General features: G+C 47.9%; 6 protein-coding genes across 6 annotated transcripts; 2 read left to right on the forward strand and 4 right to left on the reverse strand.

Annotated features, from left to right (window-relative positions):
• Positions 1–257: 257 nt before the first annotated feature.
• FOBCDRAFT_255256 (alcohol acetyltransferase-domain-containing protein) lies at positions 258–1,950 on the reverse strand (the record flags this gene model as incomplete). The annotated part of the gene is made up of 2 exons (XM_059611162.1): positions 258–1,812; positions 1,904–1,950. 2 exons carry the CDS (start codon positions 1,948–1,950, stop codon positions 384–386), a joined length of 1,476 nt encoding a protein of 491 aa, XP_059463798.1. The 3' UTR covers positions 258–383.
• Positions 1,951–3,560: 1,610 nt separating this feature from the next.
• On the reverse strand, positions 3,561–4,763 carry FOBCDRAFT_2024 (RNA polymerase II subunit A C-terminal domain phosphatase SSU72). The gene is made up of 3 exons (XM_031181193.3): positions 4,655–4,763; positions 4,283–4,478; positions 3,561–4,227 (listed from the first exon to the last, which is right to left on the reverse strand). The coding sequence occupies exons 2-3, from the start codon at positions 4,390–4,392 to the stop codon at positions 3,570–3,572; spliced, it is 768 nt and encodes a 255-aa protein (XP_031041961.2). The 5' UTR covers positions 4,393–4,478; positions 4,655–4,763; the 3' UTR covers positions 3,561–3,569.
• A 3,246-nt stretch (positions 4,764–8,009) lies between these two features.
• Positions 8,010–9,314, forward strand: FOBCDRAFT_235222 (uncharacterized protein; the record flags this gene model as incomplete). Its single annotated transcript, XM_054702723.2, has 1 exon — positions 8,010–9,314. One exon carries the CDS (start codon positions 8,010–8,012, stop codon positions 9,312–9,314), a length of 1,305 nt encoding a protein of 434 aa, XP_054558698.2.
• A 741-nt stretch (positions 9,315–10,055) lies between these two features.
• On the forward strand, positions 10,056–11,615 carry FOBCDRAFT_255259 (uncharacterized protein). The gene is made up of 3 exons (XM_031181200.3): positions 10,056–10,241; positions 10,358–10,745; positions 10,795–11,615. Exons 1-3 carry the CDS (start codon positions 10,200–10,202, stop codon positions 11,361–11,363), a joined length of 999 nt encoding a protein of 332 aa, XP_031041968.1. The 5' UTR covers positions 10,056–10,199; the 3' UTR covers positions 11,364–11,615.
• A 918-nt stretch (positions 11,616–12,533) lies between these two features.
• On the reverse strand, positions 12,534–13,223 carry FOBCDRAFT_313714 (uncharacterized protein; the record flags this gene model as incomplete). Its single annotated transcript, XM_054702724.2, has 3 exons — positions 13,146–13,223; positions 12,771–12,968; positions 12,534–12,701 (listed from the first exon to the last, which is right to left on the reverse strand). Exons 2-3 carry the CDS (start codon positions 12,954–12,956, stop codon positions 12,534–12,536), a joined length of 354 nt encoding a protein of 117 aa, XP_054558699.2. The 5' UTR covers positions 12,957–12,968; positions 13,146–13,223.
• A 225-nt stretch (positions 13,224–13,448) lies between these two features.
• Positions 13,449–16,694, reverse strand: FOBCDRAFT_173103 (uncharacterized protein). Its single transcript, XM_059608484.1, has 4 exons — positions 16,021–16,694; positions 15,423–15,967; positions 14,000–15,375; positions 13,449–13,950 (listed from the first exon to the last, which is right to left on the reverse strand). The coding sequence occupies exons 1-4, from the start codon at positions 16,345–16,347 to the stop codon at positions 13,835–13,837; spliced, it is 2,364 nt and encodes a 787-aa protein (XP_059463799.1). The 5' UTR covers positions 16,348–16,694; the 3' UTR covers positions 13,449–13,834.
• Positions 16,695–17,022: the final 328 nt, after the last annotated feature.

Below are 17,022 nucleotides of genomic sequence, written 5' to 3' on the forward strand. Positions count from 1 at the left end.
TGATCGATCAAGGGACTGAGAGATTCTGATTTGTGACCAACCAATTTGTACTATTATGAATGTCTTAGACATTACGGCATACTAAATAGAAGCATAACATAACTTGACTTGGTCACTACTTGACCTCATTTCTCTGTCATGTCATTCATGACGCCCTCAAACATTCCAACCTGCGTTCCTCGTCTCCTATCTCTCCCACAGAGGAGGCCACACAACTTGATCCTAGGCTACAAAATTGTTTACACAGCCTTGGATTGGTTTAGGATACCTTAGGACAAATTTAGGATAAGTTGAGGATAAACTTAGAGGGCTCTTGACCTAATTGTTTTTGACCCCCTGATTCAATCAATCAATGTCTTCAGTCTTTCGGCTGAGATCCTTCATCATTCCTCTCCCCCGGCGCCAAGGAACCTTATCCAGGCCTCCATATCGGACGCGAGTGTGTCTCCAATCTCAGCATCGATGATACCCTGTTGCCAACTGACATCAACGCACATCTCTTTACCCTTAACGCTAATCGAGCTGATATGGAACACAGGCGAAGTGAGTTCACAGCTCAGCTGAAACACAGCTCTCTCGATCTTCCAGCCTGAGCCTTCAATGGCCCCATCGAGTGTTCCTAAATTGGATACACCCCAGGCACCTACTCGGGGCTTCTTGAGCTGCTGCTTCTTTTGAACACGCCAGTCTTTGACGAAGTTCATCAAGCCTGAAGGGTCATTTTCCATGCCCTTGTCGAGTTTGTTCTCGATATCCTCTCTAGCTTGCACAGCAGCTGCCCAGACGAAATTCTCGAGTTGAGTCATGGCATGTGATTGTGTCGGTATTCCTTTGGCTTTAGAGCGGATTTCTGCAACTAGGTTCTCACCAAACATGTGGCTAACAAGTGTCATCTGGTTGTCCATGGTCGTACTAGGAACATGCCAAGGGTATGCCTCAGAATTGGCGGGGATGAAGCGACGTGTATCCAATGCGCTGATAGCAAACATCGACTTTGCCTCTTGTTTGTGATGCTTCTTGCCCTCATCTAATTGCAGGGCAAGCGATACCAGCGGCAGGGCATGCAAAAGGCCTGTAATGGTAGTACTATGTGCTCGGCATTTGCTCAGTACCTTCTTCAGCATTGCATCCTCAATCGAGAACGTTCTGAACTCGGTTTGGTAGGGCTCCTGGCGAATAGGGGCCCAATTGGCCTGGGTTGGATCGTTTGACACAAGAATTGGAGGCCTGAGTTCTTTCCAGATTGTCGACAAAGCAAAGCCCCAAGAAATCGGGATTTTGATGAGCGCCTCTGGGGGAGGGGGAAACCTATCTGCAGTACTGCGAAGATGAAGGACGTTTCCTTCCAAATCAGGTTCATGATCAGTCTTCGAGTCATTGAGGTTGCGTAACAAGGTCTGGTGCAGGATCTTGCCCCCTACACCATCGAAGTTGGTATGGTTCCAGCAGAAAATAACATCCAATGACTGGATGTTACCTTCTGGCCATAGGATAGAGGCCCTCCATCCTGGCTTTGTTTCGGCATCTGTAAACCAAGTATCGAGCTGGCTCCGAATCTCATGCTTCAAGGAACTCTCATAGTCATCAGAAGCTTTGATCTCTTGCCAGCTAATATGTAGACTAAGATCGACATTTTCCAGCTCAATCCATGAAGGTACAGCTGAGTTCTCGTTTAGGATACCCACTTGCAGCATGGGGTGTTCAACTACTGTAAGTGCCATAGCCCGATGGAAGGCATTTCGAATAGTCTCAAATGAGCCGCCAATGAGATGACTTGGGAGGCTATAACGGCAGACCACTGCGGTACCACAGCTATGACGCAAAGTGTGTAAGGCTGAGTGGTACAGCTCTCTGCTTTATAGTTAGGTTTGGTTCAGCTGATAGGAGTTGAAAGGGTCCATACAAGTTACTCATTGGTCGAATAACCTTAGGCTCTTCTCGTAGTGCCATTTTAACGTATATGCTGCTCAAAGTGCCATGAAATCGCTATTATTTTCGAACTCTATTTCATTCACGAGTATCACGGCAATTGATTTTTCGCTTTGTTTTATCTGGTTTCTGAAGGATGCGGGCTCCGCGGGTCACCAGTCGAGCTCCCCGCGGATGGGCGAGTAGGATTCAATTGCATATAAAGCGGCAAACGAATGCTTCTTACAAGTTACAAGCAAGGATAAGAGCATCCGAGAGGCTTACAATACTTACCCAGGGAGGTAGTGCAGGGGGGCGGCAAGAAAACTCCAGGCTCATATCTTAATGCCAAAAGAATTTAGGTAGATTTAGGAAAAATTTAGTAGACCTTTAAATTAGTCTTTTTTTGCACCTTGATTTACAATCAGAAGTTTTCTTCCCATACCCTATGGTAAAATTGTGGTATTTGCAGGTCTAAAACCATTCAGGTGTATGGATTAACAGCTATCAACTGATGAATCGTCGTTCACACCACCCAAACTCCTGAGATAACGATCCACCAAACAAAGCTGTGGCGTCCGCACTAATTTAGATTCCCGTACTGTTTGTTCCTATTACGCGGCTTCGAATAATAAGACGAGGTCCATATCGACTGGTTGCCTCTTGAATACCCCTGAGCCTATGACAAGGACTTCCATGCTACTGAATGACAGCCATTGACCCGTCATGCAAGCTGCCTCCTTAGGACTCATCATGGCATATTCGCCATTGGAGAGTCAACACATCAGCATCGCTATACCAGTTACAAATGTCGCCCCTGGGGAGCAAGAAAACTTCGGACGTGAAATCAAGGTGCCAAAAACATCTAATTTAAGGCCTAAGTCTTTTTATCACTTAGGATAGAGGTCTGAAGTTTTCTTGCCTCCCCTTGGCCGCTTTACATGAATCGTACATAACTACAAGTAGCTGTGCTAAAATGATCGCCAGCGCCATCTGTTGTGTGATCGAGTTCAAACCCTTTTCCGATTTGAACGAGATCAATCTTGATCAGTCTTCCCTGAAACGCTCACTATCCATGCAGTCTGGACAATCTTCATATAATTTTGAAGCCGGTTTGTGATCGACGCTTCTTATCTGCCTATGAAAGGTATGCGCCTAATACACTGTGGGGGTCCCTCAAGCAACCGTACAGGATCTCCTTGATCGCGAAACTCCTTCGGGGATAGTAACGGAATGGCCGGCAATGGGAAGGTTGGGTGAACCGTGATGAGGTATTATCCATATTCAGCTGCGCATGGATTTGTGATAATAGTGACATGTGAAGGGCTGAGCCCTTTAGTCCGTCTTCAGCATCTGAGCATCATGCAAAGGCAACGAAAGCCCTTCCTAGCGGGTTGTTGGCGGCCTCATGGCTTGTCACAAAAAAACTCAACTCCGACTGCACCGGGTCTCGGGTATCTACGATTAAAAGCAAGAAGCGAATCTCCCCCCCAAGCCACTGAAGTTCATCCTACTGTCCATCCCGGGGATAGATCTATATCTTTGCAAACTTGCGTATACCGCCTACCGAGATGCTGGATTACTTCAGCACCCGAGGCCTTCGTCGTGTGGTATTGCAGTCGCATCACAAGATGTGTAGTATGATTGTGGTTTTACGCGGATTAGAACCAAGCAACGGTCCAGGTCGCTGGCAGATTGGGCCACCTTTCCTGCCATGAAGCCAGAATATCAGGTACTCGCTCATCAAAGGAAGCTCTGCTTGAGGCAGAACCATTGTCAAAGGACGAAGCACCAACAGCGTCACGCTCTTCACGAGCAGCCGCGTTGAGAGAGTTCGCAAGATCCAAGATACCCTGCCCACCAATGGCGGCCTCTTCGTGGTTATCCTTGATCTCGACATTGATGACATGGACAGGTCGGTTGAGTGGTGAACCCCTGTTAAGGAGATCATCGACAACAGCATCCCAGCATCGCTCTTCACAGGTGATGACAATATCGACTAGACCACCTTCAGTACCCTCGCTGCCACGGTCCTTAGCATGTTGCAGGCGAGGTACACCAACTTGCCAGTCTTGCCAGCGTTCTGGGCCCCATTTGACGCCACGGTTACGGTTCAACATGTTAAGGATGCCGTTGTTCTTGTACAGCCGAGCATCCTTGGATTCAAGCTCCTTGAACATACTGTCATAAGAAGTTTTGTTAAAGTGATACACATTAGGTTGGGTAATGGTAGGCCCAGGCAGGCGGACGAGAGAACCAGTGCCGAAGGAGATGACAGGATAGTCAGCCTGGGATAGCCGTAAATGTGCTTCCATGGAGCTTCAGGATGAACATTAGCACAAAGCTGTCGGAAATGAGACACGCATCTACGAACCGATTGTTGTTGCTAGCACATACAGTGCAAAACTTGAGTTTGTATCCGCTGTTGCTTTCAGATGAGCCATTCTGGCTCTGGGCCGAAGAGCCACCGTTGGCAACCTCCATATTTCGAGTTCCTAGCCGGGCGAGAAAACGAGGTCGTTGGCGGGCGGAAAGGCGCGTGGCATGCTTTGAAGAGACAGAACGATAGACTGTGAGGCACTGTGTTAGTGCATTGCATTCAAGGAAGCGCAAGTTGCAAGAGAAGTGCAGGTTCATCATCAGATAAAAAAGCGTATAAAGTGTCTTTTCAGCAAAGAAATTCAGACAGCTCCAATATGTTAAACTCATCATGAAAGAAAAGGAAATCGTTCGTTTGCCTACTTACCCAGCTTTGAGTCTCAAGTTGGTACACCAACAGTCACTTCATGTCATCGTTGCACCGTTCCTTTGGTACGCGACGCAGTCTGATGATGTTTATTGAAAGAAGTGGTTGGGTTTTGAATTGTTGTGAAGTCGGGAAAAGTTAAGCTAGGGCGAGCTGACGCTAGCTTCCGGCTAAAATTCGGCATGAGTGGATGAGTCAGCAAACCACGTAGGTCGCTATCATCCAGTTCTTGGTATTTGCCAGCCTGTGTGTACTAAGTTAAGCTGAACCAATGCTCTAAGATGATTAGTAATAACCGTAATTGTAGTTTTGATGTTTAGGTACTAAGACCATGAGTTTGTCTAACCTTCAAATTGGATTACATATTATTCCTACTTGTGTTTGTAGGCTACAAAGGATATCATATTAGCGTTCACTTAGCAACCAATAAGAGGTCACGTGACGTTCAGTTACAGTACTGTACAACTTCTTTGCCCTTGATTAGAGAGTTGAAATTCGGGGGGGCGGCTCGGTGTAATCAGACAGTTGAATTGATTCCTTGTGGTTCATGAAGCGACCAACAGAGAGATCTCCACCAGCGAATTTGATCTGCAAAGGCTATTGGCTGTTAAACGCCCGCATAACCTGAAACAAACGACGCTTTGGTGTAGCCAATCAGCGAAGACACCAAATTTAGCCCAGAATAGAAACCTCACCAGTCACCCAAGGCACCGGCTGGTCCTTTCTGTACACGTATAAGAGAGTTGGATCATGGAAGAAGGAAGAAGAAAACTGGGCTTTGTTGAGTTTGTTGGGTTTGGTGAAATTCACTCTAACTCTCAAGTTGTGTCAAATAGACAATGTTAACATTTTGAGCCTCATGCCTGGTTAGTATGAAATCACCAGGTGGTTGCTATACTGCATCTCTCTTTCACCTGTGATAACCCTGCAGACCCAATTACACTACACCAACTTGGCACCAGATGCAGAATTGGTTCCGTACTGAACGGGTTTGTGGGCGGGACTCAGAAGGCATCAAAACCTCGGCCGCCGGGAGGAGATCGCGGATAATGACCCAGGTAAAGAACCTAGAACGAGATCATCGAAGCACCATAAACAATAAGAAAAAAACATACGCGTGTATACCTAGCAAGAGGATCACTACATGCCATGATGACCTTGTTCGTTTTTGCCTTGTTGCCAGCTCGCTACGTAACCAACATCGATCTTGATGCCCCTGCCATACAACCTTCGGGGTCTAGTTTCATGATCCTGCACACCATGATGACAGTAATTTCCAGAGAGGCCTGAATAAACAGAGAGGATTATTTCATTGCGACAGCAACGATGCAATAACCGGAGATTACATCCATGGCAGCCCGGCCTGATCCATTTGCCAGCTGAGTTTACTTTCCTGTATCCATCCATACCAAGTAGAGATGAACAGGGTCACCTTTCCAGATTGAGGTTCCAACGGCCCGGGTGGGTATACAGGGAGATCCTCGTTCAGAGTTGTCGTACGTCTTGTTGGGTTTACCGTATTGTGTGTGCGTATGCGCATGCGCATGCAAGACGACGACAGTCATCTTTTCGGGATGAACACGAGGGAGATCGAGAAAGGATCAAGGTTTCAGAGGGGTGGTAGCAGGGTAGAGGGTCTAAAGACAAGTGCAAATGATTGTGTGGCGCCTTTGGTTGTTACAACCTGAATTTAATTAATTAGATGGGCCGGATGAGATGCGGCTCCTCCAGGGTTGGGATGGAGGCACATGCTTTGTCCAAAAGATATAGGTAAGGAATTTATCAACCTGGGCATGATGACCAGCTAACAGCTAAATAATAACCATAAACCGTTATACCAGTAAACACGTAGAATAGGTTATCAATGTGTCATCATGGAAAGTTTACAATGACTTTTATCTTTGATCCTAAATTTAGGTCTAAATGCTGGAAATTTAGTCAAGCATACCCCTCATTTGGGAACTGCCCGACCGTTGGATGTCACATTGAGCCAACAGGAGGTCTCTTCCATTACCCTGATATCTCTTCTCACTTGCATATTAACTCGTTACTAACATCATCCCACAACAGTCTCCTGCTTGCTAGCGCCCAAAGAGCAAGCGGCGACAACTGACAGAAACATTTCATTCATATTCGGGTCTCATTGGGCTCCTTCTCTCCGACTTACAGGCGCTGACTCGCTTGATCTAAGACCCCTGACCAGTCGGATTGGTGCGTAAGGCGCTTGCTTCAGTGGTGTGGTGCACTATTGCGCCCAATTGTGCCCCACTACAGCCTCCAGGTCCCGGGCCCGGACGTGCCAACGGGCGACCTTACCGGGTACAGTACTGTCTCCCCCAGGTCACTTCTCGCGAGGATTGCTAAGGTGGGCAATCCATCGATTGATGGCCTTCCTCGCTCGCTTCTCTAACCTAACTTCACCTCACACTCATCACAATCCATCTTGGGATCACATCCTACCCCAGTTCAGTTCAGCCCAGGCCAGGCCCTCTTTGGTTTCTCGCCTCGCCTAGAGCGCAAGCGCAGGCATTTTTGATCAGACAGCTACTGTACAGCGTGGTGCCCTTGTTCCCGAGCACCGGCAGCAAGACCAGGGCATTGTTTTCTCTTCTGTTCTGTTTCTGTTTCTGTCCAGTTGCTATTACTTCTGCTTCTGCTTCTGCTTCTCTACGCTCCTTCGCACTCCCACTCCACACTTGTAACCGACTCATCTCGTGCTTTGTCGCCTGACGACTGGTCGTCTGGCATAATCTGCATTAGGGCTTGGCTCAGCGTTGACTATTATACTTGGAACTCGACTGGAGCCCTTGCTGGCTCACGCCTTAGCGCTACGGCTGACTTGACGTCCGCCGCCTCGACAGCTCAACTCGAACGAGACCAACTTCGAGCGTCGAGCATTACAAACGCAAATCAAAATATCGCATCGAGCTCTCCAGTGCAGAGATCGCTTTTTTCCACACATTTTGCTGCTTCAATCTCGCTGCCGATACCTAGTTCTTTAGCGCACCGTCTAACTGTCAGTCTTACTGCAGCCCCGCGAGACCTTCTCTGCTGCACGCTCATCCTTCGGCGGTTGCGCGGCCGCGTGCGCCAGATCGCACGACTGTCGCTAGACCTTTTCCTAAAAGGCATGTCGACAACGGCAGTTATGTCTACGACTTCTTCTCCAGTGATCTCTCCTTCAGCAGCCGCATCCTCTTCTCCGAACCCTAATCACCCCGCGCTGCCACCTCTAATCACCTCTCCGCCTTCGCGCCGAAGCATACAATCGCGACCAATGTCCCACGTGTCCAGAAGCCGACTTTCCCAATACTCGACGGGCTCTCTGCCTACGAGATCCCGTCCGACCTCACATATGTTTCCGATGTTCCCCTCGACTCTCTCATATACTCAAGTGCGGGACTTTGCGTACCCTGCTACTCATCCTCTGCACTATGGGCCACCGCCAGAACCTTCGGGACCGCCTTCCGGTATGACAACGCCCGCAAGCGAGCATCGTAGGTTATCAGATCCCCCAGTGTCGTGGGAAACACGTATGCCTTGGGAGTCGTGGGGTACAGATGGATTCAACCGTGGCCATGATTTGGCCCCCATCCAATTCGACGGTGGGCCCCCATATAGCGAAGACGAGGATCTGCAAAGCCCTGTTGTAGCTACACGCCACCGCAAACATAAGTCAACCTCGGCAGCGACAACGCTGAGGGGGAGGACAGGTCGCGATCTTGATATGCATTCTTCGAACTATGATCATGAGCGGGGTTACTATATGGGAACTAGCGGAGACGGTAGCGAAACATATTATGTCAATAACGGCGGCGAGGCCAACGGCCCTGGTGGAGATTTTGTTACATATCCTCCAGAGCAGGCAAGACACAGTCGGGCATATCACATTGCCCAGCAACCCCGGGCTGCCGAGGGCGGTGAGTACTATCAGCCCGAGTCTGACAGTTCCCCATCGTCTCCAGGCTACAATGACGAGGACCAGTCTCGCTATTCACGAGATTACCAGTTTACTATTACATCGCCGGACGAGGAGTTCCACGGCAAGGCCGTCGCCCTGTTCGATTTCGAGCGGGAAAACGAGAACGAATTGCCTCTAGTTGAGGGCCAGATTATCTGGGTGTCGTACCGGCACGGGCAAGGCTGGCTGGTGGCTGAGGATCCGAAGACGCAGGAAAGCGGCCTGGTGCCCGAGGAGTATGTCCGACTACTTCGCGATATCGAGGGAGGAATGAACAGCCTGGCTGGTCACCTTGTGGAGGGAACTGGCTCCCCTGATGTGGGCACACCTACTCAAGCGGAGCATAGCGGTCAATATGGCCATACTCCATCTTCCAGCAATGCGACTAACGGGTACCATCAGCCAATCGTGTCGATGTTCTCGACCTCGAGCAAAGACCTTGACCCGTATCCCACTGAGCAACTGGGCCTCCACTCCGGACAACCGCCTCCCCAAGTTATTCACTATCACGGGCAACGGGGAGGTAGCCAAGCAAACACACCGACGATTGCCCAGCCTCAAGATACTGGTATTTTGAGGAGGGAGAGTCACGACAGTGGAACAAAGAGGGACTCGAATGTTACACCAGTACAGACGAAGCCACCAATGGAGTTGGTCGAGCCAGGGGGCTGTGAGGAAGTGAGAGGAGAAGAGGGGTGATATGGTGATTGAATAATAACGAATTGCATGCCATGCTTGAAGAGACGTTCACGATTCGATGTATTCTTCTAATGGAGCGGGCGAATATACCAATAATACCACAGCAAACTCCGACCGCCGTCAACAGGTGACTTGAGATTATGTATAAATATGCCATGTTGGCATGATGGGAGACGGCAATGTTCTCAGTCTTGTTTAAGGGCAAAAGTTATCTAGATTGACTGTATGGAGTTATGACGGAGGACAGAGATCAATGAATACAGAGATCTGTTGAGCTAGGTAATGAGAAAAAGGAGTTTCAAGGGGAACTACCGAGAGATTCAGAGAAGATGAAAGTGGTGTTGGACGGGGTTAGTGCTACATCGCAGTAATAAAAGGCCGATGTTTCGGTAATCTATATATGAACCTATTAAGATAGTATATCCTGATGCACCCATCATAAAATAACCGAGTTCCCCTTGTTAACCTAAACCTTCCTTTTAAGAGCCTGTATCGTATTGCCGAAGCTAAAAAGCTTGGAAGATGGAGAAATAAATATGACATAAGTTGATTGGAGATTGCTTATTGTCAAGTTACTTGTACTACATCCCCCGAGACAAGCCATCACGCAATCATTACTAGAGCAAAATCTAGCGCTCGTCTACATCCAAGCTCGTTATATCACATCATACAACAAGCGAGCGAAGATATCTACGGCCGGGTTCCCGGAGTTGACGTGCTTTGTCCGGGATATCACGTGACTCATAACGTCATCTCTCGTTCTGTCGCGATTTCGGAATACCTGGATACGCCCGCTTCTCTAGCTCTTCAGACGATACCAGCAACAACCTCTCATTCTCTACTTCTGGCCAATTGACCTTCAATTGACCTCATAATCAAGTCAAGATGTTCGCCCGATCTGCATTCCGCGCTGCTCAGCCTTTGAGGGTACGTTTTTTCTCGTCACGCGCATTTGCGCCCCTTCATGGTCTGTTTCGGATTATCAATCTGAACTACATCATCCTCAATTGCTCGTCGCGAAGCTTAACTAACTTACTTTTTAGTCTGTTCGTCGATATGCCACCGAGGCTGGAGGCGCTGGAGGTTCCAATGCTATCCTCTACGCCGCTGGAGCTGCTGCCGTCGGAGGTGCTGGTTACTGGTACTTCAGCAAGAGCGGAGCTCCCTCTGCTGCGGCTGCTGCTGCTGATGTGAAGCAGGCCGTTGGTGTTGAGCCCAAGAAGGCCTTCACTGGTGGTGACCAGGGTTTCGTTTCCCTCAAGCTTTCGGATGTTGAGCTTGTCAACCACAACACCAAGCGTCTACGCTTTGAGCTTCCCGAGCCCGATCAAGTCTCTGGCCTGCACGTTGCCAGCGCCATTCTTACAAAGTACAAGGGTCCCAACGACGAGAAGGCTACTCTCCGACCCTACACCCCTATCAGCGATGAAAGTATGTAGCCGAATTAGATTTCTTTAGCACAGCCGACTGACGATTGCAGACGAGAAGGGTTTCATCGACTTGCTCGTTAAGAAGTACCCCAACGGTCCTATGAGCACACACCTCCACAACCTTGTTCCCGGCCAACGTCTCGACATCAAGGGTCCTCTGCCCAAGTACCCCTGGGAGGAGAACAAGCACGACCACATTGCCCTCATTGCCGGTGGTACTGGCATCACTCCTATGTACCAGCTCGCTCGCGCTATTTTCAACAACCCCAACGATAAGACCAAGGTCACCCTTGTCTTTGGCAACGTCTCCGAGCAGGACATCCTTCTGAAGAAGGAGTTTGAGCACCTCGAGAACACCTTCCCACAGCGTTTCCGTGCTTTCTATGTCCTCGACAACCCTCCCAAGGAGTGGGTCGGCAACAGCGGCTACATCTCCAAGGAGCTCCTCAAGACTGTTCTCCCTGAGCCCAAGAACGAGAACATCAAGCTGTTTGTCTGCGGCCCTCCCGGCCTCATGAACGCCATCTCCGGAAACAAGGTCAGCCCTAAGAACCAGGGTGAGCTGACTGGTGCCCTCAAGGAGCTTGGCTACAAGGAGGACCAGGTGTACAAGTTCTAAGCGAATGATGCGCATGTAATGATAGAATTGAATGATGGCGACAAAGCATAAAGAGAACAGCGTAAGATCTGCTATAGAAGCGATATAGATGACGGGATGCCGTCTAGAATTGATAACAAGCCAACCTACATTTCAATTTTGTGCATTGGTTAGTTGATGCCAAGCGAACTTAGTCTATGATTAGGCATCATGGTGAAATATCTATAGAAACTACAATTTGGTAGCAATATCAAGAAAAGGTCAACGCTTCTATTACCCACTGCTTTCATTATTGGATGCTGGACGTTATGAGGCTCTTCGTTCTAGTATTTTCATCATCAATCATTCTTTATAACCATTGCCTTAGTAGAACCTAGCAAATTTTATACCATGTACGGAGTACCTGCTTACCGTCGTAGTGTGCTATGTCTGGCTTCCTGCCTTATGCCCTTGGTAACCCCGAAAATAAAATCAGAAAGTATCAGAATCCCATGCATTACCCTTAAAACTGCAATTACCCGTTGGCGAGACCTGACGGTGGCCAACTAAGCAAGCTTAGTTAGGCACAAAAGGGTGATATAATCACAAAAGGCTAAGACAATCTCAAATGCTAGCAAATTTGGTTAGTAAATATTAGGTTTAATATATCTATGTACGGATAATTCCCTGTTAGTTCCAGACTTTTCCTTGGAGAATTATCGGATAATATTAAACGGGGCAAATCACGTTAATGAAGATGTGTCCCAGCCTTTTGTGACTGTATCACCCTTTTGTGCCCAACTACCTTAAGCTTGCTTAGTTGGCCACCGTCAGGTCTCGCCAACGGGTAATTAGTTATCCTTCTTAGATAGCTCTTTTACCATAGCATTAAACCCCTCCTATTCTTTCTTTGCCATATCTGCCATGGCCTAATCGATTCTATCGATTCTGCCCTCCACGCATATGGCCAAATAGTAAATTAACATATGCATAGTAGCCGGATTCGCATAGCTGAATGTTTTCTATTTCTTACCTTAGGTGCCGAATTCATATCGGCTTCGTTAAGAAGGTCTGCCTTCTGCTTCCATTCCTTCTCATCGGAATCACTAGTATCAAGGGATTTATCCTTTTTATATTTATATTCTTTATACTCTTCTTGCTCTTCTTGCTCTTGCTGTTCTTCTTTCTATCAGGCTTAGGAACTTCTACGTCCTACTTGCTGTCAATAGCCATACTGGATACTTTAGGCGGGAACCATGGTTTCGTTCTAGGGAACTGTACTCCCCAGAGCTTGGACATATCCTTCGTAAGCTTGACGATAACATCGGTTCCGGGCCAGATGGCCGAAATAACCATCCACATACCAAAATGGAGGTGCTGCTATTTGCATCCATGACCCATCAATTTTTTGTACAGTCGGTACCCGCTTGGCTTTGTTAGACTTGTTACCCATTCCTCTGTCTTCAGGAAATCGACAAGCTTGTCCAGAGCAACCTGGGGCATGTCGAGTTTCATGTGGTTTAAGTGTTCAAGAATAAGTTTGACGTTGTCCTTAGCCCTGCGCTTGTTGTCGGTCAATTTGATCGCTCCCACGAAGTCCTTTATCTCGAGGACAGGGATGATTTTAGGCGGCATGGTTTCTGTTGGCTATCACGAAGTTAGTGACGTAAAATGGGTAAGAGGTAAATGGGTTGATAGAGAGTGGAGTATGGAATTAGAAGTTCGCTGGGCAGACTCCAGGTAAGGAATCTGGAGATGTATTGCATTGCCACAAAGCTTAATATAAAGAAATGAAAAATAGACTGCTGTATAGCTAATACTTACCAGAGTAGGTTTATGCTATTTAATAGCCTATGCGTTGCTTTGTTATGGTGTAAATTAGAGCGACATAGCTCTTTGCTGGTGGTGATGATGAGGGAAGAAAGTGGCTTATAATTTGAAATTTTTGGAGTTTGTAAAACAAATTTCTGGCAGTGTATGGCCTGCCCCTGTAATTATTAGGTGCCTAGAATTAATACATCTTCTAAATAAATAAGCTAATGTTAATTATAGTAAATAATTTAATTCATATTTAGTAGATAATAGGAATAGACAGGAGCATAGGACAGCATAGGACAACACAGGACAGCATAGGACAACACAGGACAGCATAGGACAACACAGGACAGCATAGGACAACACAGGACAGCACAGGACAGCACAGGACAGCACAGGACAGCACAGGATAGGAGGATAGGATATAAGGGCCCGAGTTCCGTACTCATTGTAGTCGGAATCTGAGATAATATATCCTAAAGCATGCCTTAGACATGACATATTATATGAGGAGTCCTAGGATCATTGAAAGCAAATCACTGAAGTGCTTACTTCTGTCCTGTAATAGTAGCTTTGCTCGACAGACCTGGACCTAGTCTTGGTCAGAGGCAGCTCTTCGTCCTCTTCAGAATCAGACGCAATCGCATAAATAGTTCCATAGATCCTAGTTCAAAACAGACCAAGAACCAAGCAGCAGCCTAATCCGAAAGACCATCAATGGCACTGTTAATGGAGCGCCCGATAATGGCGGACCACTTGAGACCGTTGATATAGTCCTTGGCGTCGATGCTCTCAACCCAACCAGGGAAAACAGCTATATAATCGTCAGCATGTGAATCACGTTCTTTTCGGCGATATCTTACCTCCAGAATAACCGGTCCAAATACCAGGCGCAAATACAACATGCTTGAACCAGTCTCGTCCATCCAAGCCTCCTTCGTAGAGGAAGCTCCTTTCGAGCAACTTATATCTCCTGTTGACTCTGACGATGGTATAGCCGAGACGAATCTTTTCAACGATGTTCCACCATGGAATACCTTGCTCAAGCTGATGTTTAGCGATTTCAGCTTCAGCGTCGAGCTCGCTAGCCTTTAGGTGGAAGTGTCCAAGGAGGTCACGAATATCCTTGAGGCTCGTCTTGAAATCGTCCTCGTTGCCAATCGGCTTGCCCGATGAGACGGCACCACGGATATTGAAGATCTCCTCCTCGGTGAGAGCGTCCTTGCTAGGCTCTAACTTGGCCTCAACCTTGTCGAGATAGCCCTCCAACGCATCAGCGTACTCGGTAGCACTGAAGGGAATGATCACGGTCCCAGCAAGTTTGGCAACGGTCAGACCCAGGATCTGAGCCATAGTTCGGTGGTACTTGAATCCAACGTCACCGTACTCCTTCATCCAGTAGAAGCTGTCATAGTTGCTGTGGTAGTGATACACAGCACTGTTACCTCTGTACTTGAAACCGAAGTCAATACAGGGAATACCTGCATGATCCTGGAACGCGGTGAAATCACTGCCGCTGCCCATGGTTGCGATCCTGCCTGACCAGAGGTCATTGACTGTCTGACCAGGGATAGTCTGATTGGGCGAGGGTACAGCGCTTGTAACGTCGCGGATGATCTGATTGAGGAGAGGAGCTGCAGAAGCAGTAAACTCGGGGCCGTCGACGCCGACGTCGACATTGACGTAGGCGACATTTGCTTCCGAGAGCCATGGCAGATATTCCTCAACCCATTCGGTACTGCCGATGAGTGAGTATTCCTCGCCATCCCAGCTCGCGAAAACAATAGTTCGAAGAGGCTTCCAACCAGCCTCAACGGCCTTTCCAACTCCTCGTATGACCTCGTTGATGACTGCAGAGCCACTGTTGGGATCGCCAGCCCCACCAGCGATCCAAGCGTCTCGGTGGTTTCCAACAACGATGACTTCATTGGGGATAGTACCATTGACGACGCCGATAACGTCCCAGAGAGGAGTAGTGACATATTTCTGTTCATTATAGAGATTGATAACAACATCATCCGGGGTGGGACCGATGTTGTATTTGATACCCTTGTACTTCAAGCCGAGATTCTTGTTCCAGTACTTGTTAAAGTGGGTGGATTTTGGACCGTGACCATTCAGAGCTTTGAGGATAGGAAGGGCATCACGGTATGAGATAGGAATGGAGGGGATAGAAGGGGTTGCATCATCGACTGGTGCTCGGGGAACACCAGGCTTGGAAGGATATCCAGGGGTAGATCTAGAAGGTCAGTTCAGTCTTTTCATTTCAGGATTATGGGAACATACGGATCACCAGGGCGAATGCTCAGAAACTCTGCGCTTCCGCGCTGAACAGAACTGGGGTTACGTGCAGGTCCTTCAGGGTAAGGTTTGTACCCGTTCTCCTCGGTCCTTTCTCCATCATCACCAGGGTCACTATAGATCAGGATGCCAACGAAACCGAGTTCTTGTGCACGTTTGACCTTGAGGCCTCGGAAGATTCCTCCATATCGAGCAATAGCAATCTTGCCCTTGACATCAATTTTGGCATCAACAAGATCTTGATAGTCTTGATAAGTACCATAATTGACGTAGACGAAGGAAGCAGTGACATTTCCACTCGCCGAGTAGCCGTGAAAGATGGGCACACGATTTTCGAGGGACGTTGTGGGGTCTTCGTCAATAACATCTTCCTCGAGAGAGGCCTTGAAGGTGGTGTCCCAGTCTTTCCCATTCTTCGACTTCTTCAGGATGGAAACGCTGGAATCAACGGGATAGTTGAGGTAGGCGTCATAAGCCACGATCTCAGACTTGACACCAAATTCCTCCCATCGATCCCTGGTCCACTCGGCCTAGAAGAGATGAGCTTAATACTTAAAACTGGCCATCCATTATGAGTCCTTACCTGTGAGTAGTTGGCGCCGGCCAGATGGGGGCCCGATGTATAGTAACGGCTCCATTCCTCAGCCTTCTTGGGGTCCGGCGTATCAAAGAGAATACGTTCGAGTTCCTCATAACTTAGACGGCTCTTGCCTGGTAACCAAGAGCCAGGGTGGCCGTGGTGATGACGAGGCCCAATGAAGAAAGTTTGGAACACGAATAAGCCAAAACCGCCGATGAGAATCACGGAGCAAATCAGAGTGAAGAATCGACGCCAGGTCTGGTGAGGATACCTCCTCCGGGGAGGGCCGACCCGAACGGTTTGGATGAGAGGCGTGTTCTCGTCTGGCATCTTCTCCTGCTCCTGATGGGAGGAGTTACTGAATATTGTGGTTTAGTATAAGTCTCAAGCCTCGATGGTGGATTTGGTCCAGATTGGATGACGATGTCCGGAAAGTGGAGGGAGACAATGGTTAATGTCCTGTAGGTGTTGAACTCACATCCGACTCATGATGAAGGCGTCCTAGCAGCTCCAGGGGCTTTTTAGATTTATTTACTCATGTAATAGGAACCTGAATAATGATGTTGGTGAAAGTTGAAACGTGAAAGGAACCCAAGTTGTAACAGGAAGTTGTAATGTGATGTGATAGGCGATATTGATGACGAAACAGACTCTTAGAAATGATTGGTCAATGCTGTCATGTAGTGGCGCCGCCACCCCCAGCCTCGGCCGAAGATGATGAGATCGGTATTTATCATCCATTCAGAGTTAAAGAAAGAATGACTGAATAGAGATTTCTTACATTTAGGACAATAATATCGGATCTTCTTGAGATACTTGAGTCCTAAACTTAGGACGAATTTTACCATATTAGTCCTAAGATTTAGATTAAGTTTATTAAATTATCTAGGAAGTATCTTTCATCTTACAGCTGCAACTGTCTTTCCGTCTTTTTTGTCGCCTCCAGGACTCTAAACCACAGCTGTTTGAACGGAACTCGATAAACAATACAATGGAATCTCGTTT

This window comes from Fusarium oxysporum, chromosome I, assembly GCF_013085055.1.
Source record: "Fusarium oxysporum Fo47 chromosome I, complete sequence".
NCBI classification, from domain to species: domain Eukaryota; kingdom Fungi; phylum Ascomycota; class Sordariomycetes; order Hypocreales; family Nectriaceae; genus Fusarium; species Fusarium oxysporum.

What these genes read in the sequence shown, in the direction of transcription:
- FOBCDRAFT_2024 (XM_031181193.3), bottom strand. Translation starts at nt 4,392, where the DNA reads ATGGAGGTTGCCAACGGTGGCTCTTCGGCCCAGAGCCAGAATGGCTCA. An exon ending in TGTGCTAGCAACAACAATCG is followed by an intron (nt 4,228 to 4,282) that starts GTTCGTAGATGC and finishes TTCATCCTGAAG; the next exon opens with CTCCATGGAAGCACATTTAC.
- FOBCDRAFT_173103 (XM_059608484.1), bottom strand. Translation starts at nt 16,347, where the DNA reads ATGCCAGACGAGAACACGCCTCTCATCCAAACCGTTCGGGTCGGCCCT. An exon ending in CCGGCGCCAACTACTCACAG is followed by an intron (nt 15,968 to 16,020) that starts GTAAGGACTCAT and finishes CATCTCTTCTAG; the next exon opens with GCCGAGTGGACCAGGGATCG. An exon ending in TTGGACCGGTTATTCTGGAG is followed by an intron (nt 13,951 to 13,999) that starts GTAAGATATCGC and finishes ACGATTATATAG; the next exon opens with CTGTTTTCCCTGGTTGGGTT.
- FOBCDRAFT_255259 (XM_031181200.3), top strand. Translation starts at nt 10,200, where the DNA reads ATGTTCGCCCGATCTGCATTCCGCGCTGCTCAGCCTTTGAGG. An exon ending in GCGCTGCTCAGCCTTTGAGG is followed by an intron (nt 10,242 to 10,357) that starts GTACGTTTTTTC and finishes CTTACTTTTTAG; the next exon opens with TCTGTTCGTCGATATGCCAC. An exon ending in CACCCCTATCAGCGATGAAA is followed by an intron (nt 10,746 to 10,794) that starts GTATGTAGCCGA and finishes TGACGATTGCAG; the next exon opens with ACGAGAAGGGTTTCATCGAC.